The sequence below is a fragment of the Budorcas taxicolor genome, chromosome 1 (assembly GCF_023091745.1).
Source record: "Budorcas taxicolor isolate Tak-1 chromosome 1, Takin1.1, whole genome shotgun sequence".
Classification (NCBI taxonomy): Eukaryota; Metazoa; Chordata; class Mammalia; order Artiodactyla; family Bovidae; genus Budorcas; species Budorcas taxicolor.
Window position 1 is genome coordinate 129,304,067 of NC_068910.1, and position 23,610 is coordinate 129,327,676.

The window sequence follows — 23,610 nt, forward strand, 5'->3', positions numbered from 1 at the left end:
TATACCAACAAATTAGATAATGTAGATGAAACTGATAAATTACTAGAAACACACCAATCGATAAAGTGACTCAAGATGAAATACAAAATCTCAACAAACTTATTTAACAAAAGATTCAATCAGTGGTCAAAAACTTCCCCAAAAGTAAAGGCCAGCGCCGAATGGTTTCAATGATAAATTCTAACAAACATTTAAAGAAGAATTAAGAACAACCCTCTCAAAAACTCTTCCAAAAATACAGGAAAGAAAAAAACTGCCAAGTGTTTAGGTTAATTCCTGTCATATAGTAAGCACCATGTAAGTCTGGGCTATTATTACTACTTATTTACTATTACTATTATTATTATTGGGCTTTCCCAGTCACACACTGGTAAAGAATCCACCTGCAATGCAGGAGATGCATGTTTGATTCTGGGGTCAAGATGATCCCTTGGAGAAGGAAATGGCAGCCCACTCCAGTATTCTTGCCTTGGGAAATCCCATGGACAAAGAAGCCTGGTGGGCTACAGTCCATGGAATCACAAAGAGTCAGACACGACTGAATGAGCACATATACACTATTATTATCATACAGCAAAAGGCTGCTGCTAAGCTGCTAAGTCACTTCAGTCGTGTCTGACTTTGTGCGACCCCATAGACAGCAGCCCACCAGGCTCCCCCGTCCCTGGGATTCTCCAGGCAAGAACACTGGAGTGGGTTGCCATTGCCTTCTCCGAGGAAAAGGCTATTTACTTCTAAAAGTTTCCCAAAGTAGACACTATATAATCTCCCCTTGCCCAACGATCATTACTAAGATACACTGCTTCTAGTGCTAAACTGTATAGCAATAATACACAAAATCTGGAGACAGACTGTGGAGTTGACTCCTAATTTTGCCACTCCGTAGCTGTATGAGTCTTAGGTCATACAGCTTACTTAACTCTGACTGCCTTAATTTCTTCTTCTATAAAACAGGAAAAGTAACCCATTCTTTACTGGGTTACAGCAAGGGTGAAGTGAGGTATAAAGTATGTGTAAAAGGGCTTACAGCAATGTCTGGACACACAGCAAATGCAATATATATTTGCTATTACTTAGTAATTTGTAAGCTAATGTGTTAATTATATACCATGTGCTATGATAAGCACTTATATTACATTTTTTTTCCTTGCAAAATCCCTACTATACAGATGACAAGGGTTGAAAAGGGCTTTCAAAGGTAATACTACCTGTCATACTACTATGAAGTGATGGAAACAGGATGCAAACCCAAGTATTTCTGGATACAAAGCCAGAGCTCTTTACTTTTCATAATGGATTCACCTCAACCGTTTTCTCGCCAGGGCTAGTGACAAACAGGCAAAATCAAGCATATCATTCTTCTCCCTGATCCCAGAGGAAGTTGTACAAACCTCCCTTTCGGAACACAGCCCTCTGCACAGTTACTATCAACAGCAAAGTTGGTATGAGGAATAATATCAACTGGACATCCTTGCTATTTATAAACCGTCTCTCATACAAAAAGAGGGAGAGTCTTATTTAAGGAATATTTATAAACCGTCTCTCATACAAAAAGAGGGAGAGTCTTATTTAAGGAAGACAGCTTTTATTACTCCATAATCAAACTATGATGAACCACAGGTAAAACAATTTTATATGTAAGGTTAGAGAAATATTTCTTAAAGAAAATTGTTACTTGATTTAAATAAAATCTAAGTCTCTTGTAAAAACAAAAAATGGTTTCCATACTTCTGCAGAGTCCCAGGCTTCTACAAACGTGAGCTGCAACTCAGAGAAGGCAAAGTCAGTTGCCTCATACTCCAGTTTCAATCAGGAACAACTTTGCTTTTTATCTGTTCTACAGGTAGAACAGAGGTTCTTCATAAATTTCACTTAGGAGGGAAAGGTGTCTACTGCTGAATACTGACACTAAGAAACACTATTCTATAAGATACTTGGAATTCACTAAAGTATTATAAACCCAGAGTTTCAAAACATTGAAAAAATGTTTCTCTATGATCAAGGACAAAGTACTATTTATTCTGAACTAAGTCAGAGTCAGTAAAATCTATTGGGTAACTTGGAGTATAATAACTGACTACATGATGCTCCAATTATTGAATACCAATAATTCCAACCAGAAGACTATGACTGAGACTAATCTGGTCACATCTCTAGTCCCTGTCCTGACTTAATTCCTCCTTCTAGTTACACTGGCTACTCTCTTCCACTACCACAGGCTAAAAGTATATTCCGTTTAACTCCCAAAGACAGCTTTTAAAATGGCAGGGTGGCACAAAGAGACAAGGTCACCAAGATGGCTATTTCTATAACCATTCCGTCAAACTGTGGTCAGTGGAAATACCTGTCAAACAAAACAACCATCCTACCTGAACTTTACCCAGAACTAGAAAGTGCTTATGGACAAAAATTATGATAAAGTCTTTGGGTAGCTTAACTATATTCTCAAAAATAACAATAGGGGAACAGTTAAGAATATTATGTAATACAAAAACTCAGTGGAATATTACATAACCAATAACTAAAAATATTATGAGGCAACAAGGGAAAGCTTTTGAAATTCTGAATTCTTAATAAGGTTATAATTAATTATTCATACAACTATGTAGAACGTGAACATACAGAATAATATATGTAGTACTGAAGTAAAACACCAGGATAGTGAGTGAAAATTTTTCCTTCTTTAAAAATTTCCCCCAAAGTAGTAAAGGCTCAGAGAGAAAAGACTCCAAGAAAGAGAGAAAAGGAAAACGGCTCAGGACGGATGGAAATCCACACAAAAATTTAGAAATGATCAAATATTCAAAGAGAGTAGGATGAGTAGAAATCCAACGAACGATGGGTACACAAACCCAGAGAAAGAGGTTGAAATCCACAGAGTAACCAACAGAGAGAGAAATAGACCAACAGACACCAGAGTTATAAAGGGAAAATAAATTTGAGGGGTTGCCAGACAGGTAAGCCTTTGGGTGTTACCATAAAAGGTTTGTTTGAAAGATTTGTTCTTCCCTTTCTGCTCTTTATCTTTGTGAGAAGTAGATGAGTTAGTATTTGTAAAACACTAAAACAGTGCCTGGCATATAGGGAAAGCTATATACGTATATATATATATAATTTTTTCTTTTCAATTATGGTTTATTAATAGGATATTGAATGTAGTTTCCCGAGCTATACAACAGGACCTTGTTGATTATTCAGGGAAAGCTATATCAATTAAGCAATCAAAAGATGTTCAAGGGGTTTTGTAGGGAGGCCTGTGCAAATGAATCCCTACGCAATTCAGTGGTTCATGGAACAAATAATCCTGACCTTTATTTATTCTCCTCTGTGGGGTATTATAATGTCTAGCATCTAATAACAAAACCCATAGGGATGCAAAATTCCATTATAATGGTGCTGTGAACATAATAGATGCTCCATAATTTTATTTGGAAAGGGGCAGGAAAAAGAAATGACATGTCAAAACAGATAAGATCAAAGATGTAACAGGCAGTTTGCAGGTTAAAAAAAAAAAGGTAGCATGAACCAAGTAAAGGGCTTAGGAAATAAAAGAGCTCAAATACTTACGAGGGCTTACAGTCCCTAAGACAAGCAAATAGATCATTTAAACTTGGGGGAAAAAATTGAGAAAACACCTAAGAAATCAGAGTCACTAAAGGGCCAATTTGCTAATTATGGTTGTTAAAACCTTAGCTATGACACACACACACATACATACATACACATGTAACAATTATATATCTGTAGGTATGTACATCACAATCCTGGCTTAATACACAGGTACTTTCCCATATTATAGGCTCTGTCGTGGAAAAAAAAAAGATTCCTAAGGAAATAATCTAAATAAAATTCAATGGAAAATAACTAAATGGTACACTAGGAAATACGTGAAGTAAAAAAGAACTGGGCTAGAAATCCAGAGGTATTATGAATCTAAGGAATTTGGGAAGTATATGCATGGTATGTGGGCTTCCCTGGTAGCTCAGACAGTAGAGAATCTGCCTGCAATGCAGGAGACCTGGGCTGGATTCCTGGAAGATCCTCTGGAGAAGGGAACAGCTACCCACTCCAGTATTCCTGCCTCGAGAATTCCATGGACAAAGGAACCCGATAGGCTACGGTCCATAGCATCTCACATGACTGAGTGACTCAAACACACATGAAAAAACACATACACGGAAGGGTCTAAAATATTAAGTTAACTTATTCAAAGTGATGTTAATTTAGCCAAAGAGTTTAAGTGCTTATTACTTGTCTTCCCTCTTCACCCAAACCAGTGAAGGAAGAATGTAAAGAAAAGACTGAATCTGGGAAGAAGGAACAGTGAACAGACAGAAAGAAAAAGACCATGGCAAAACTGAGGAAAATGATTTTCTATGATTCCAACTCCAGTGAGTATAAGGTATTAGTCACTGTATCTTTTAAAGAGAAAATCCAAGGGTAGGAGGCTAAGGGGAGTTCAAAGCAGATCTTCTTTCTTTATCCTTTGCTTTTACTGAATTAAATGTGATAATAAATAGTGATCACTTACAAGAATCTGTAATATTACATCTTTTCCAACTTTTTAATGCAATCTATCCCTAGAATAGGTTAAACTTGCTCCTAATGTTTAAGTCTCATTCCGGTCCAAAGTCCTCCTGCTTCCTGTTCCCCTCCAATACTTCCAACTTCAACAAACTGACATCATTTTCCTCCCTCCAACAAACACATAAACTATCACGGGCTCTGGGAGCACATAAGAAAGACAAAAGTTTTTGAAATATAGAACTTTAGAGCTAAAGAAGAAAATTCTTAAAAATTATTCCCCTCTATCATTTCATTAGGGATTTCCCTTGTGGCTCAGTGGTAAAGAATCCATCTGCCAATGCAAGAGACATGGGCTCGATGCCTGGGTCTGGAAGATCCCCTGGAGAAGGAAATAACCCACTCCAGTATTCTTGCCTGGGAAATCCCATGGACAGAGGAGCTGACGGGCTACACTCCATGGGGTCACAAAAGAGTCAGACATGACTTAGTGACTAAACAACAACATCATTTCATTAACATTTTCCTGTAAAGATATTCAATAATCATATTGTGAAGTTAGAAAAACTAGGACATGTGTTTTGGAATTCTTCCATTCAATAAGCAAAGTTGTTTTGATGGGAGGACAGGATACAAACTTTTCCTAGAAGACTATCAAGTCCATCACAATATTCGGTAAACACATCCTAAAGACCTACCTTTTCACCACTTGAGTAGAAGAAATAACGCAATCGGACTATGTTACAGTGATCTAGCTTTCTCATGATCTGGAGCTCTCGGTTCTGAAAAGGAAACACATGAAAATATTTTTTAAAGGCTACCTGCTATTCATATTGACTAAGATACTTCTGAAATAACATTAAGCACTTCAAAAAGCAGGCCACAAATATGTTACTAAAAGGTAACATCCATATATTACTAAAAAGTATCACCAGTCGGACCATTGCTCTGCCGTAAGATAAATACAGAAATAGAAAATAAGTGTTCAGAATCTTTTATTGCAATTTGAAAGAACAATTTTACAACCATGAATCTTGCAGTTAAAAGTAGGGCCTATATTTCCCTAAGTTTCACTTTTCTCATAATTCATTTTTATTGTATTGCATAAAACTACCAGTCTTCAATGAACTGAAAAATTTTTAAAGTGTTACCTCACTACAAATAGCTTTAGAAGGACTGGTTTATGTATGCAAGAGATATTTGAAATGAGTTGTTATTACCATAATTTTCTACAACTATAATAATAATCAACTTCTCATCAAACAAATAAGTAATGGGTACAAAGAAAACTCTCACATGCCCTGTTTTCCAAAATGCAGTGAAAAATCTAAGTTAGCCCTATTAGAAGGGCTCAGTTGCTAGAGTTAAAATATGATATACTAGAAGGTGTACAGTCCGGAAAATTTATAGATAACACAAATAATTTTTCCTTTGGGGAGTTTCAAAGTTATGCTTCAAGAAAATAAAACATTAAACAATATGACAACTTTCCCAACACAGCAACACAAACTTGAGGAGTACATATTAATATATATATATAAATAAAGACGTTAACTGTCAGAAATCTAGTTAACAAAGTCCAAAATATATAACACAGAAAAAGAATACCAAAATACTAGCTAAATGGACAGAAATATAAAATCTCTGTTAAAATGATGATTTAGAAGAGCTACAATCATAAAGTACATACCTGGGAATTTGGAAGGTAAATGCTATTATGTTTAGAAAATAAGGCCAAAATAAAGGGGCTGGGGATGTATTATAGCCAAAAGGTCCAATAAGCAGAACTGTCTTAGAGCAGAGTGGGCTCCAGCTCTTGGAAGATGACAGCACAAATAAACAAACATTCCTCTTCCCTAGAAACTTTCAGTAAACTTCATGATGGTTCTAGCATGTTCTCTAAAAGGAAATAGGGAACTTAAGATGACTCTCCTTCTGACTCTTTAAACAGAGTACAAGAGCTGGGCTTATGTATACAGTGATACTTAAAATACTTTTTATAAAACATCAATCTTTCATTCCATTACTTGTTACATTTATAGCTGAAGCAATAAACAAAGAAACTCAAGACAGTACAGGATACTCACTTTAACAAGGATAACACATAGTATCAGACTCTGAGTTCTGACTATTATAGATGACAGAAAATTTTACAAATTTCAAAACTGTCCATTTTCTATTCCAATTGAGCTGTTTTTTGAAGTATGTCTATACTCTGTCAATTCACATCTAGGTAGCTACTTTTGTGGGAGAACTGCTACTAAGTTAAGACTCCTCTCAGATATTAAGATTGTTTTTTTAACATCGACGGATATATTAAAATAAGCTATTTTCCCAGACCCAGTAACCAAGGTAACAGAGAACTATTAAATTAAATTTCCATGTAATGGAATTTGTATTAAGACTATGCATATAGGGCTTCCCCAGTGGCTAAGCAGTAAAGAATCCGCCTGCAATGCAGGAGATGCAAGAGACGTGGGTTCCATCCCTGGGTTGGGAAGATCCCCTGGTGGAGGGCACGGCAACCCACTAGAGTATTTTTGCCTGGAGAATCCCATGGACGGAGGAGCCTGGTGGGCTACAATCTAAAGGGTCACAGATAATTAGACACAACTGAAGTGACTGAGCGTGTATGCATATACTATGTATATGATCCTTTATCCAAAAGAATATAACTGAAGAAAGTATAAGGACTCAAATATTTATCTACCCTTACTTCCTGTTCATATTCTACTATTTCTGAAAGGAGGCTTAAATTTTCTCATTTTACAATTGCACTCATCTCACATGCTAGTCAAGTAATGCTCAAAATTATCCAAGCCAGGCTTCAGCAATAATGAACCATGAACTTCCAGATGTTCAAGCTGGTTTTAGAAAAGGCAGAGGAACCAGAGATCAAATTGCCAACATCCACTGGATCATGGAAAAAGCAAGCGAGTTCCAGAAAAACATCTATTTCCGCTTTATTGACTATGCCAAAGCCTTTGACTGTGTGGATCACAATAAACTGTGGAAAATTCTCCAAGAGATGGGAATACCAGACCACCTGACCTGCCTCTTGAGAAACCTGTATGCAGGTCAGGAAGCAACAGTTAGAACTGGACATGGAAGAACAGACTGGTTCCAAACAGGAAAAGGAGTACGTCAAGGCTGTATATTGTCACCCTGCTTATTTAACTAATATGCAGAGTACATCATGAGAAACGCTGGGCTGGAGGAAGCACAAGCTGGAATCAAGACTGCCGGAAGAAATATCAATAACCTCAGATATGCAGATGACACCACCCTTATGGCAGAAAGTGAAAAACTAAAGAGCCTCTTGATGAAAGTGAAAGAGGAGAGTGAAAAAGTTGGCTTAAAGCTCAACATTCAGAAAACGAAGATCATGGCTTCCGGTCCCATCACTTCATGGCAAATAGATGGGGAAAGAGTGGAGACAGCGGCAGACTTTATTTTTCTGGGCTCGAAAATAACTGCAGATGGTGACTGCAGCCTTGAAATTAACAGATGCTTGCTCCTTGGAAGGAAAGTTATGACCAACCTAGACAGCATATTAAAAATCAGAGACATTACTTTGCCAGCAAAGGTCCATCTAGTCAAAGCTACGGTTTTTCCAGTAGTCATGTATGGATGTGAGAGTTGGGCTATAAAGAAAGCTGAGTGCCAGAGAATTGATGCTTTTGAACTTTGGTGTTGGTGAAGACTCTTGAGAGTCCCTTGAACTGTGAGGAGATCCAACCAGTCCATCCTAAAGGAAATCAGTCCTGAATATTCACTGGAAGGATGGATGCTGAAGCTGAAAACTCCAATACTTTGGCTACCTTCTGTGAAGAACTGACTCATTTGAAAAGACCCTAATGCTGAGAAAGACTGAAGGCAGGAGGAGAAGGGGATGACAGAGGATGAGATGACTGGATGGCATCACCGACTCAATGGACATGAGTTTGAGTAAACTCTGGGAGTTGGTGATGGACAAGGAGGCCTGGCGTGCTGCAGTCCATGGGGTTGCAAAGAGTCGGACATGACTGAGCGACTGAACAGAACTGAACTGAACTGTCCTCCATAGGCTGAAAGTTTCATGAGGTTAAAAACTTTGCTATTCTTATTCACTGCCATATCCTTAATATTGCAAATGATGCTTGGCACAGAAAAGGTACACTATATTTATAGAATAACTTTTTTCTGTAGAATTAGTATGTCATCATACACTAATAAAGAATGACTCAGTAAAAAGTTAGGCTTGGGATAGTTGTATATTAAATGTATCTTAGGCATAAGCTTTGTCTAATATTGGCTTGATTAATACTTTAAAAATTGCTCTGTGAAATTTATCTTTTGGATCTTTTCAGTTCAGTTCAGTCACTCAGTCATGAAGTAATGGGACCAGATGCCAGGGAGGAATAAACAATATATTTTCATGTAAAGTAAAAGGACAGATCATGATAGAGAGAAGGGGCTATTATTTTAGATAGGAAAGTCAGAGCAGATCTCACAAAGAAGGTTAAGATCTAAAGACAAATCTGAATCATATGAAGATGAGAACCATGTGAGGCTATGGGGGGGAAGCATTACAGTTATAGGGAACTTCAAACACAAATGCCCAGAGGTGGGCTTGAAAGTGAAAGTCGCTTAGTCGTGTCCGACTCTTTGCAACCCCTGGACTATACAGTCTATGGAATTTTCTAGGCCAGAATACTGGAGTGGGTAGCCTTTCCCTTCTCCAGGGGCTCTTCCCAACCCAGGGACTGAACCCAGGTCTCCCGCATTGCAGGCAGATTCTTTACCAGCTGAGCCACAAGAGAAGACCAGAGGTGAACTTGGCATATTCAAAAATAGCTAGAAGAATAATGTGATTTCACCACTGAGTAAAGGAAGAGGCAGGAAACAAGTACGGAGAGATAGGCAGGACAGTATGTCATATTAATTCTAATGAAACTGAATTCTAAACTAAATGAAAGGAAAGCCAAAGCGGGCAAGCAAATGACATAATCTAATTTACCTTTTTAAATGATCATTTTAAAACTAAAAATAAATTTGGGGGAGAAAGTGGATCACAAGTTGTTTTTTGTTTGACAGTGGATCAAGAGTTCTATTTGAAAACCTAATATTAGACATCCAAGTAACAATACTGAGGCTCAAGGTAGAAATCTGAGCTGGAAATCTGTGTCTAGGAGTCATTTGTATAAAGGGGACTCAAAGCAAGAGGACCTAATAACATCACCTAGGGAAGAAGTTTAGACAAATACACACACACACACACTCATATATCTGTATCTCTCTGCCAACCTATCTATCCATCTATCCATCCATCCATAGGTATGAAAAGGAGTATATCAAGTGGAGCAATCGATAAAGTAGTATAAAAAACAAGAGGTTACCATACAGGCCAAATGAAATAAGTTTTCAGAAAAAGGCACTGACCATTTATAGCAAAAGCTGCTAAATAAGAAATTAAGATGAAAACATAAGACAAATGGATATGGCAAATGCAGGATGTTAGTGACTCTTACAAGTGTGATTTCAGTGGTGATAAAAGTCTGACTAGAGTGAATTAAATTGGGGTTGGGAAGGAGACACAGTCAGAAGGTTCAAAAAGAAATGATTTTCAGCTCTAGCAGAATGAACAGATCAGCAAATTTGCTCCCAAAACACATATAAAAAGAACTGTATTGTAGAAAACAATCATTTCAGGGCTCTGGAAACCAACCAAAAGCAACAACAAATCAAGAAGCATTTATTCAAGAAACATAGCTAAGATACTGGAGTTAAGACAGTGGGGTCCAGTGATCTTCTTGCTAGTGACCTCCCCTCTCAATCACCTCTCAGCTCAGCTACAGCTCTGCTACCCTGAGAATGCAACACCAGGTGGGGAAAATGACAGACTGGCAGAACATTAAGGAATACAAAGGGAGATCTTGGAAATGAAAGAGGCTAAATAAAACTCTCTACATAGCCCTGTGCTGATTTACAGGCTGTGCACACATGGGAGATCCAAGAGGGCCTTCAAGAAAGTAAATGCTGAAGCTGACTTAAAAACTGTCTGAATTTCAAATGTATTTCCCAACCCATGAACAGAATCATCTAAGAAATGATGGAAGCTTTATAAATTCAAATTATTTGAACACAATCTCTAACCAATAACTGGCTGGTCACTAAGCAATGCAGACAAAGAGTCAAATCCTAAGAAATCAGGCTAAAAAATGAAAACTTGAATAAAAATTTAACACAGATTTCAGGGGTTTCAAACTGGCAGAAAAAGAGTCTAGATTAGATGCAGGTAAATTGCAAAAAGAAAAAAAGGAAAAGAAAGAAAACTCCCAAAACAACAAGTTTCAGGAGGATAAAAAAAAAGTTAACAGAATCCAGAGTTCTACAATATATCATCTAAAAATTTTCACTGTCTAAAAAAATTGTAATACATGCAAATAATAGGGAAAGTTGATTTACACTCAAGTTAAAAAAGAAAAGGAGCCAATAGACATTGACTCTGGGTAGACACAGCCATTGGATTTAGCAGACAAGAATAAAAAACTGTTATTATGTTCAAAGAATATTAAGCTTCTCACCACTAGACTAGCCTTGACAATGAGTTTTTATATTTGACACCAAAAGCAAAGGCAATAAAAACAAAAGTAAGCAAATGGGACTATCTCAAATTAAAAAACTTCTGCAGAACAAAGGAAATCATCAACAAAATGAAAAGACAACCTATGAAATGGGATAAAACATTTGCAAATCATGTATTAGATAAGGGGTTAATATTCAAAATGTAAAGAACTCATACAACTTAATAGAAAAAAAACTTCAAATAATCTAATTTTAAAATGGTTAAAGGACTTGAACAGATATTTTCCCAAAAAAGACATACAGATGGCCAACAATACATGAAAAGATGGCTTAACATCACTAATTATCAGGGAATGTGAATCAAAACCCCACCTGTTAGAATGGATATTATTAAAAAGGGGCAAGAAATAACCAATGTTGGTGAGAATGTACAGAAAGAGAACCCTGGAAATGTACACTGATGCAGCACCTATAGAAAATAATAGTACACTGGTGGACGTACTATTGGTAGAAATGTACACTGGTGCAACCACTATGGAAAATAGTATGGAAGTTTCTCAAAGTACTAAAAATAGAACTATCATAGGATCCAGCAATTCCATTTCTGGGTATATATCCAAAGAAATTGAAATGACTAACTCACAGAGATACCCGTATTCCAAAGTGAACTGCAGTTATTATTTACAATAGCCAAGACATAGAAATAATCTAAGCATGCATCAACAATTGAGTGGATAAAGAAAATATGGTGTGTGTGCGCACACACATATATGTGTGAGAGAGAGGACTATGCCACAATTAAAAAGGATACCATGCCACCTGCAGCAACATGGATGGATTTTGAGTGCATCATGCTAAATGAAATAAGTCATACAGAGAAAGACAAATATTGTATGATAACACTTAAATGTGGAATCTAAAAAAGCCCAACTCATATAAACAGACTAGAAAGGTGGATACCAGAGGCTGGAGATTGGGGAAAAGGGGGAGGTGATCGAAGAATATAAACTTCAAATTATAACAGAAACAAGTTCTGAGAATTTCATAGTATGGTGACTATAGTTAATAATTCTGTACTGTATATGTGAAGGCTGCTGAAATAGTAGACCTTAAATGTTCTCACTACAAAAAAGTAATAATTACAAGCTGTGATATGTTAGCAGATGCTATGATATTAATCATTTTGCAATACAAAACTGCATGGAATCAAAATGTTAACCTTAAAGTTACACAATATTATACATCAATTATATCTCAATAAAGCTGAAAAAAATTAATATATACTAAATAAATATGTTCAAAGAATTAAAGAAATTGTCGATGACCACCTCACAACAAGTAGAAAATTTCAGTAAAGAAATATTAATATTGAAAACCTGGAAATACTACAGCTGAAAAGTGTAGTAACAGAAGTAAAGGATTCACTATGGGCTCATGATAAGATTTAAGGTAACATTTTAAAATATCACACCTACTGAACAATCTAGAAATATGTATAAAGTTAATCAAAAAAAGGCCTACCAAAAAATGGATACAGGCAATATCATCAGAAGAGAGAAAAAAAAGAAAATATATTTGAAGAAGTAATTGCTGATAAGTTACCAAATCTGATGAAAAGCACTAATCTACTGAACCATAAAGCTTAATGAACTCCCAATAGGATAAATACAAAAAGATTCACACTGAGGAACACCCCTTTTGAACTGAAACCACAAAGGAAAAATAATGAAAGCAATAACAAAAAATGATTCATCATATACATGCGGAAAACAATATAATTAACAGCAGACTAATCATCAGCTTAACAGAGGGGAAAAAAGCAGTAAAATTTAAAAAAATTCAAAATGCAGAAAGAAAAAAAAAGCTGTCAACCAAGAATGCTATATACAGAAAAATTACTCTTCAAATAGGAAAAGATTTTTTTTTTAATTTCAGGCTAAAAGAAAAAGACACCAGAAGGTATTTCAAATACACAAGCACAAACAGGACCACTAGAAATGGTAAATATAAATGGGAAAACAGAAAAGATTATACGTTTTCTCATTTCATCAAAGACACAAACTGTATAAAACAATTATGATGATAGTGTGTTATTATGCTTGTAACAGAAATATGACAATAATAGCAGGAAGGAGAGAAGAGAAAATGAAGCTATATTGGAAAAAAAAGTACTATATTACTCTGGAATTAAGTCAGTAACTAACCAGAAGCTGACTGTAATACATTGAAATGTACATTGCAATTCCTAAAGCAGCCACTAAGAAAATAATTATTTTAATATTAAAAATCAACACTGGACCCCAAATGGTACACTAAAAAAGTTGTTCAACACAAAAGGAGGAAATAAATGAGAATGGAGGAACAAGAACAACGTGAGAGGACTTCCCTGGCGGTGCAGTGGATAAGAATCTCCCTGCCATGCAGGAAGAAGCCACTGCAACGAGAAGCAACGAGAAGGCTACTGCAACAAAGAGTAGCCTTGCTTGCTGCAACTAGAGAAAGCCCGCCCAGAGCAACAAAGACCCAGCACAGCCAAACATAAATAAATAAATAAATAATTTTTAAAAATAGATGAGAGATACAGAAAACAAAAAGCAATATGGCAGGGGCAATTTCTTTCTATTTTTTTTGGAGGCTAATTACTTTACAATACTGTATTGGTTTTGCCATACATTGACATGAATCCACCACGGGTGTACTTATGTTTCCCATCCTGAACCCCCATCCCCATCCCATCCCTCTGGGTCATCCCAGTGCACCAGCCCCAAGCACCATGTCTCATGCATCGAACCTGGACTGGCAATCCATTTCACATATGATAGTATACATGTTTCAATGCCATTCTCCCAAACCATCCCACCCTTGCTCTCTCCCACAGTCCAAAAAACTGTTCTATACATCTGTGTCTCTTTTGGTGTCTCGGATACAGGGTTATCGTTACCATCTTTCTAAATGCCATATATATGCGTTATTCTTTCTGGCTTACTTCACTCTGTATAATAGGCTCCAGTTTCATCCACCTCATTAGAACTGATTCAAATGCATTCTTTTTAATGGCTGAGTAATATTCCATTGTGTGTATGTACCACAGCTTTCTTTCGTCTGCTGATGGACATCTAGGTTGCTTCCATGTCCTGGCTATTATAAACAGTGTTGCGATGAACATCGGGGTACACGTGTCTCTTCTGATTCTGGTTTCCTCAGTGTATATGCCCAGCAGTGGGACTGCTGGGTCACATGGCAGCTGTATTTCCAGTTTTTTTTTAAAAATCTCCACACTGTTCTCCATAGTGGTTGTACTAGTTTACATTCCCACAAACAGTGTAAGAGTGTTCCCTTTTCTCCACATCCTCTCCAGCATTTACTGCTTGTAAACTTTTGGATAGCAGCCATTCTGACTGGCGTGAAATGGTACTTGATTGTGCTTCTGATTTGCATTCCTCTAATAATGAGTGATGTGAGCATCTTTTCATGTGTTTGTTAGCCATCTGCATGTCTTCTTTGGAGAAATGTTGGTTTAGTTCTTTGGCCCATTTTTTGATTGGGTCATTTATTTTTCTGGAATTGAGCTGCAGGAGCTTGTATATTTTTCAGATTAATTTTTTGTCAGGTGCTTTGTTGGCTATTATTCTCTCCCATTCTGAAGACTGTCTTTTCACCTTGCTTATAGTTTCCTTTGTTGTGCAAAAGCTTTTAATTTTAATTAGGTCCCTTTTGTTTATTTTTGCTTTTATTCCCAATATTCTGAGAGGTGGGTCATAGAGGATCCTGCTGTGATTTATGTCAGAGAGTGTTTTGCCTATTGTTTCCTCTAATAGTTTTAGTTTCTGGCCTTATGTTTAGATCTTTAATCCATTATGAGTTTATTTTTGTGTATGGTGTTAGAAAGTGTTCTAGTTTCATTTTTTTACAAGTCCTTGACCAGTTTTCCCAGCACCACTTGTTAAAAAGATTGTCTTTTCTCCATTGTATATTCTTGCCTTCTTTGTTGAAGATAAGGTGTCCACAGGTGCGTGGATTTATCTCTGGGCTTTCTATTTTGTTCCATTGAGCTATACTTCTGTCTTTGTGCCAGTACCATACTGTCTTGATGACTGTGGCTTTGTAGGAGAGCCTGAAGTCAAGCAGGTTGATTCCTCCTGTTCCAATCTTCTTTCTCAAGAATGCTTTGGCTGTTCGAGGTTTTTTGTATTTCCATACAAATTCTGAAATTATTTGTTTTAGCTCTGTGAAAAATACCATTGGTAGCTTGATAAGGATTGCATTGAATCTACAGATTGCTTTCGGCAGTATAGTCATTTTCACTATATTGATTCTTCAGATCTATGAACACGGTATATTTCTCCATCTATTTGTGTCCTCTTTGATTTCTTTCATCAGTGTTTTACAGTTTTCTATATATAGGTCTTTTGTTTCTTTAGGGAGATAAATTCCTAAATATTTTATTCTTTTCATTGCAATGGTGAATGGAATTGTTTCCTTAATTTCTCTGTTTTCTGTTAGTGTATAGGAATGCAAGGGATTTCTGTGTGTTGATTTTATATCCTGCAACTTTACTATATTCATTGATTAGCTCTAGTAATTTTCTGGTGGAGTCCTTAGGGTTTTCTATGTATAGGATCACGTCATCTGCAAACAGAGTTTTACTTCTTTTCCAGTCTGGATTCCTTTTATTTCTTTTTCTGCTCTGATTGCTGTGGCCAAAACTTCCAAAACTATGTTGAATAGTAGTGGTGAGAGTGGGCACCCTTGTCTTGTTCCTGACTTCAGAGGAATGCTTTCAATTTTTCACCACTGAGGATAATGCTTGCTGTGGGTTTATCATATGTGGCTTTTATTATATTATATTCTTTCTATTCCTGCTTTCTGAAGGGTTTTTTTTTTAAATCATAAATGGATGTTGAATTTTGTCAATGGCTTTCTCTGCATCTATTGAGACAGTCATACAGCTTTAATTTTTCAATTTGTTAATGTGGTGTATTACATTGATTGATTTGCAGATATTGAAGAATCCTTGCATCCTTGGGATTAAGCGCACTTGGTCATGATGTATCGTCTTTCTAATATGTTGTTGGCTTCTGTTTGCTAGAATTTTGTTAAGGATTTTTGCATCTATGTTCATCAGTGATATTGGCCTGTAGTTTTCTTTTTTTGTGGCATCTTTGTCAAGTTTTGGTATTAGGGTGATGGTGGCCTCGTAGAATGAGTTTGGAAGTTTGGTATTAGCTCTTCTCTAAATTTTTGGTAGAATTCAGCTGTGAAGCCATCTGGACCTGGGCTTTTGTTTGCTTGGAAGATTTCTGATTGAAAGTGAAGTCGCTCAGTCGTGTCTGACTCTTTGCGACCCAGTGGACTGTAGCCCACCATGCTCCTCTGTCCATGGGATTTTCCAGGCAAGAGTACTGGAGTGGGTTGCCATTTCCTTCTCCAGAGGATGTTCCCGACCCAGGGATCAAACCCAGGTCTCCCACACTGTAAGCAAGACGCTTTACCGTCTGGGCCACCAGGGAAGTCCTGGTTACAGTTTCAATTTATGTGCTTGTGATGGGTCTGTTAAGATTTTTCATTTCTTCCTGGTTCAGTTTTGGAAAGTTGTACTTTTCTAAGAATTTGTCCATTTCTTCCAAGTTGTCCATTTTATTGGCATATAGTTGCTGATAGTAGTCTCTTATGATCCTTTGTATTTCTGTGTTGTCTGTTGTGATCTCTTCATTTTCATTTCTAATTTTGTTGATTTGATTTTTCTCCCTTTGTTTCTTGATGAGTCTGGCTAATGGTTTGTCAATTTTATTTAACTTCTCAAAGAACCAGCTTTTGGCTTTGTTGATTTTTGCTATGGTCTCTTTTGTTTCTTTTCCATTTATTTCTGCCCTAATTTTTAAGATTTCTTTCCTTCTACTAACACTGGGGTTCTTCATTTCTTCCTTTTCTAGTTGCTTTAGGTATAGAGTTAGGTTATTTATTTGACTTTTTTCTTGTTTCTTGAGGTAAGCCTGTATTGCTATAAACCTTCCCTTTAGCACTGTTTTACAGTGTCCCATAGGTTTTGGGTTGTTGTGTTTTCATTTTCATTCATTTCTATGCATATTTTGATTTCTTCTGTGATTTGTTGGTTATTCAGCAGCGTGTTGTTCAGCCTCCATATGTTGGAATTTTTAATACTTTTTCTCCTGTAATTGACATCTAATCTTACTGCACTGTGGTCAGAAAAGATGCCTGGAATGATTTTATTTTTTTTGAATTTACCAAGGCTCGATTTATAGCCCAGGATGTGATCTATCCTGGAGAAGGTTCCATGTGCACTTGAGAAAAAGGTGAAATTCATTGTTTTGGGGTGAAATGTTCTATAGATATCAATTAGGCCTAACTGGTCTATTGTATCATTTAAAGTTTGTGTTTCCTTGTTAATTTTCTGTTTAGTTGATCTATCCACAGGTGTGAGTAGGGTATTAATGTCTCCTACTATTATTGTGTTATTATTAATTTCTCCTTTCATACTTGTTAGGGGTGTTCCTATGTTGCGTGCATATATATTTCCAGCCCTTCACTTTCAGTCTGTTGTGTCCCTTATTTCAAGGTGGGTCTCTTGTAGACAACATATATAGGGGTCTTGTTTTTGTATCCATTCAGCCAGTCTTTGTCTTTTGGTTGGAGCATTCAACCCATTTACATTTAAGGTAATTATTGATAAGTATGATCCCACTGCCATTTAGTTTGTTTTGGGTTCGAGTTTACACACCCTTTCTGTGTTTCCTGTCTAGAGAAGATCCTTTAGCATTTGTTGGAGAGCTGGTTTGGTGGTGCTGAGTTCTCTCAGCTTTTGCTTGTCTGTAAAGCTTTTGATTTCTCCTTCATATTTGAATGAGATCCTTGCTGGGTACAGTAATCTGGGCTGTAGGTTATTTCCTTTCATCACTTTAAGTATGTCCTGTCATTCCCTTCTGGCCTGAAGAGTTTCTATTGAAAGACCAGCTGCTCTCCTTATGGGAATCCCCTTGTGTGTTATTTGTTGTTTTTCCCTTGCTGCTTTTAATATTTGTTCTTTGTGTTTGATCTTTGTTAATTTGATTAATATGTATCCTAGGGTGTTTTGCCTTGGGTTTATCCTGTTTGGGACTCTGGGTTTCTTGGACTTGGGTGACTATTTCCTTCCCCATTTTAGCAAAGTTTTCAAGCATTATCTTCTCAAGTATTTTCTCATGACCTTTTTTTTGTCTTCTTCTTCTGGGACGCCTATGATTACATTGTTGGGGTGTTTAACATTGTCCCAGAGGTCTCTGAGGTTGTCCTCATTTCTTTTAATTCTTTTTTCTTCTCTGCTTCATTTATTTCTACCATTCTACCTCACTAATCCTATATTCTGCCTCCATTATTCTCCTGTTGGTTCCCTCCAGAGTGTTTCTGATCTCATTTATTGCATTATTCATTATACAGTGACTCTTTTTTATTTCTTCCAGGTCCTTGTTAAACATTTCTAGCATCTTCTCGATCCTTGTCTCCAGGCTATTTATTTGTAACTCCATTTTGTTTTCAAGATTTTGGATCATTTTCCTATCATTATTTGGAATTCTTTATCAGGTAGATTCCCTATCTCTTCCTCTTTTGTTTGGTTTGGTGGGCATTTATCCTGTTCCTTTACCTGCTGGGTATTTCTCTGCCTTTTCATCTTGTTTATATTGCTGTGTTTGGGGTGGCCTTTATCTTCCCTGTGTTCTTGGAGAATTTACATGGCATGTCTTTCTCTGGAACTTGTTTGCCCTTGGGTGGTGCTTAGTTTCAGTGTAGGTATGGAGGCATTTGATGAGCTCCTATCGATTAATATTCCCTGGAGTCAGGAGTTCTGTGGTGTTCTCAGGATTTGGACTTAAGCCTCCTGCCTCTGGTTTTCAGTCTTATTCTTACAGTAGCCTCAAGACTTCTCCATCTATACAGCACCGATGATAAAACATCTAGGTTAATGATGAAAAGTTTCTCCACAGTGAGGGACACCCAGAGAGGTACACAGAGTTACATGGGGAAGAAAAGAGGGAAAAAGGAGATAGAGGTGACCAGGAGGAGAAGAGGGGGAATCAAAAGGGGAGAGAGCAAGCTAGCCAGTAATCACTTCCCTATGTGCTCTCCACAGTCTGGATGCCTCAGAGATGTTCATGGAGTTACACAGAGAAAAGAAGAGGGAGGAAGGAGACAGAGGTGGCCAGGAGGATAAAAGGGGGAATCAAAAGGAGACAGACAGATCCAGTCAATAGTCAGTTCCCTAGGTGTTCTCCATAACCCGGAACACACAAAGAGATTCAGAGTTGGGTAGAGTAGAGAAGGGGGAGGGAAGAGATAGAGGAGACCTGGTGGAGAAAAGGGAGAGTCAAAGCGGGAGAGAGTAATCCAGCCAGTAATCTCACTCCCAAGTAAAAATGTGTACTGAAGATTGGGTTCTTAAAGGTACAAAATTGATAACAAATACCAAAAAGCAAAGGTTAAAAATCTAGAGTAGAGGTTAGATTCTCAAAAATACAATATTAAAGGAAGAAACTAAGTCACAAAAATTATAAAATATATATATATGAAGTTTGCTTTTAAAACTGGGTCTTTTTTTTTCTGCAAAGTAATAGTAGGTTATAAAAATGAAAATTAAAGGAGTAATAGTTAGTGACCAAGTGAAGTCGCTCAGTCATATCCAACTCTTTGCAACCCCATGGACTGGTAGCCTACCATGATCCTCCATCCATGGGATTTTCCAGGCAAGAGTACTGGAGTGGGTTGCCATTTCCTTCTCCAGAGGATGTTCCCGACCCAGGGATCGAACCCGGGTCTCCCGCATTGTAGGCAGATGCTTTACCATCTGAGCCACAAGGGAATAGAGGACTTTAAAATAAAAATTAAAAAATTTTTGATTAAAAAAATGACAACAGTAAAAACATATCTAGGACTTTCTCTGGCGTTGCTGTGGACAGTGTGGGGTCAGTTCATTTTCAGATAGTTCCTTGATCTGGCTTACTCTTCTGCAGGGGCAATTTCAATCAAATGAAAAACTATATAAAATACGATTAAACATACAATCAAAGGCAGGTTGTCGGACTAGATAAGAAAAAAAAGCAAGCTCCAACTATATTCTTTTGGTAACAGGCATGCTTCATATTCAGATTCAAAGACAACAGCTTAGGCATAAAAATATGGGAAAAGATATATCATGCAAACAGCAACAAATGAGATCTGGAATGGCAATGTTATTAGCAGACAAAGTAAATTTTAAGAGAGCTAGAAATATTCCCATTTCTTGTAAGATAAAGCCTAAATCACTTCATAATCCAATCCCTCTTTATCAACTCAATCTTTTCCTCCACTCAAGGCCAATGTGGTAACTAGACCCCACTTCTTACTCTTTGAGTGTATCATTTCACTCCCAGTTCTAAGCCACTCATCACATTTAGCATGACTGGAATGTCTCTACTCTCCCTCCCTCCTATACACATTCTATCCATCCTTTAAGTTCCTATTAAACTCCCATCTCTTTCACAAGGCCATCTCCAGCTGCCCTGACTCACACTAATCTTTTCCAACATCTAAATTACTTAGCACCTAAGAATTATTTTGGAATTTATTATATATAATCTCTTGGCTTTGTTTTACAACCATAGTTCAATACTATTATATAACATACTGCTTTTCTAAAAGTAGCTTATGAAAATCAGATATTATATCACTGGTGACATACATACAACCTGCCCAACTAGCTTACTCTAAGTGCCTGTAGAGCAAAATATGAATTTTGTCTCTATTAATACATCACCCAAAGGGCTCTCAAGGCCTGACCAAATTCACCTTATTTTCTAGACAGTGAAGTAGCCAGGGCTTCGTCTCTCACCTCTTTTCAGCTATCTCGATTACCTCTTCCAGTGTCAGGGCTTCAAGGCTGATGACTCCCGGTGCTATACTGCCAGACCAGACCATCTCTCCTGCGTACTCCAAAATCTTTGAGCCAACTGCCTACTTGACAACTCCTCTAATGCATATCATAATGTGACCCAGCATGAGCAGAATCCCTCATCTTCCTTAAACCCGTTCAACTGGTCTTGGTATTGACAACTCTACCATTCCAGCTGTGCAGGCCCAAAATTCTGAAGTCATGATTCCCCCCTCTCTCTCTGACCTCACCTTCAATCTGTCAAGAAATACTGTTGACTTCACCTACAAAATATATTCAAGATCACAACAACTGTACTCTGAAGCATTTAACATAAATGGAAATTTATGTTTACACAAAAACCCTGCAGCTGAATGTTCACAGTTTTATTCAATAGCTACCAGATGTCTTTCGATGGGTGAATGGATAAACAAATTACGGTAAACCCATACTATGGAATACCAGTTAGTAATTTGAAAAAAAGAGAACTAACCATTGACACATGCAACAGCTTTACTGAATCTATAGAGAATTATGCTGAGCAAACAAAGCCAATCTCAATAGGTTGTATATTGTATATGATTTCATTTATACAGCACCCTTGAAATAACATTAGAGAAATGGGGAACGGGCCACTGATTGTTGCATGGGGTTAAACTGGAGTTTAGGAGTGGAGAGATGGTGGGAGAGAAATGAGTATGGTCATGAAAGGGCAGAAGAGGGTCCTTGGTGGAATTGTTCCATATCTTGACGTCGGTAAATACACAAACCTACACATATAATAAAACTGGGTAGAATTAAATACACACACACACATACAAAGTAGTATAAGAAAATATGGAGAATTCTCCATATGGAGACTGCTGGATCACACTAATGTCAATAATCCTGGTTGACACTGCACTATAGTTTTGCAAGATGTTATCAACTGAGGAAAACTGGGGAAGAGGTACAGTATTGTCTTAGTATTAACTGCATGGTTATCTACAACTATCTCAATATAAAAACTATGTGTGTATGTGTACCTCCAGGATTTGAGCCTTTCTCAACACCTCCCTAGTGCAAGCCTATTTGGAGTCTTTTGCTTAAATTACTAAATAACTTCCTAAATGGTCTTTCAACTTCCTGTTACCTTCCATATGCTCAACAAAGTAGGCAGAGTGATCTTATATTCTAAAATGTTTAAGGCAGGGGATTTCCCTGGTGGTCTAGTGGTTTAGAATCTGCCTGCCAGTGCAGGGTACACAAGTTCAATTCCTGACCTGGAAATATTACACGTGCCATGAGGCAACTAATAAGCCCATGCACCAGAATCCACAAGTTCTAGCTACTGAAGCCTGCACACCTAGAGCCTGCGCTCTGCAATGAGAGAAGCCACCAAAATGTGAAGCCCACGCACTGCAATCAGAGTAGCCCCTGCTCACCACATCTACAGAAACCTGGAGCACAGCAAAGATCTAAGTCAGACGGTGGTATCTCTCTGATTAAAATCTCCAGTAGCTCCCCAGTCTGAACAGAGTGAAAGCCCAAAATCCTTTCTATGGCTAACAAGGCTCCTACCAATTGCACCCCCACACCCCCCACTATCTTCACTCAGTGACCTCACTGCTTGATGCTCCCTCACGTCCCACCTACTATACTGTCTCCCTGTTCCTCACGTACTTCAGAAACCCTGTAAGTTTTTGTATTTGCTATTCCCTCCATCTGGAACCACCTGTTCCTTAGTATCTAAATGTCTAGTCCCTTGCACAGACTTCACTGTTTCCTCAAATACCACGTTGTTACACCTTAAGTACTCATTCTTAGCATTCCTTCTCTTTCCTCTTTGCTTTTCCTCCTCTCTAGAACAGGAAATCATTGAAAATATTATATCTGTTTCAGATATTTATTCATTATTGTCCACCTCTTCCCATTAATAGATTTTTGTTTTATCCAATGTTGTCTTATCCCCCAAACCTAGAACAAGACCCAAGACAGAAGAGGTACTCAATAATCAACTGTTGAATGATTTAAACTGATGACATAAAATAATACCTCTACTGACAAAAATGATACATCACAATGATGCACTTCATTGTAAGAAATTTCATGGCCAGTCAAAATAATGAAGGAGGAACTACGAAGATGAGTAAATTCTCAAATTATGAACCCCTCAACCCCTCACATCACAAAGACTCCGTCCCAATTCAGGAGGATAAAGCTGTGATATCTACCTTCTTTAAAAATCACTCACCAACTTAACATTCAAGACAAGACATAGTAAAGGGCCCCATACTCAAAGGGCAATGATGCAGGCCTGAAAATAACCCCCTTCGGCCAGGCTCTAGCCCATGAAAAAGTATATACATATTTCTTCATTGACATATACTCAATGAAAGAATATACTTATGTGTCAATGAAAGAAATATTCTTAAGAGTATATGGCAACAAAAGAACTCAGGAAGCTACAATTACCTTAATAAAGCCTTGCAAGATGCACTAATGTGCATGGAATTCTCCAGGCAAGAATACTGGAGTGGGTTGCCATGCCCTCATCCAGGGCTCTTCTCAACCCAGGGATTGAACCTGGGTCTCTTGCAGTGCAGGCAGACTCTTTTTACTGTCTGAGCCACCAGGGACGG

The 23,610-nt window shown here is 37.4% G+C and overlaps 1 protein-coding gene across 3 annotated transcripts in view; it reads right to left on the minus strand.

Annotated features, from left to right (window-relative positions):
- The window catches only part of GSK3B (glycogen synthase kinase 3 beta), a 208,645-nt gene that overhangs the window by 89,490 nt on the left and 95,545 nt on the right, over window positions 1–23,610 (minus strand). For all 3 annotated transcript variants that reach the window (XM_052636315.1, XM_052636308.1, XM_052636320.1), the window contains exon 3: window positions 5,223–5,306. In XM_052636315.1, the coding sequence (XP_052492275.1) occupies window positions 5,223–5,306 (84 nt within the window). The remainder of the gene's footprint in view (window positions 1–5,222; window positions 5,307–23,610) is intronic.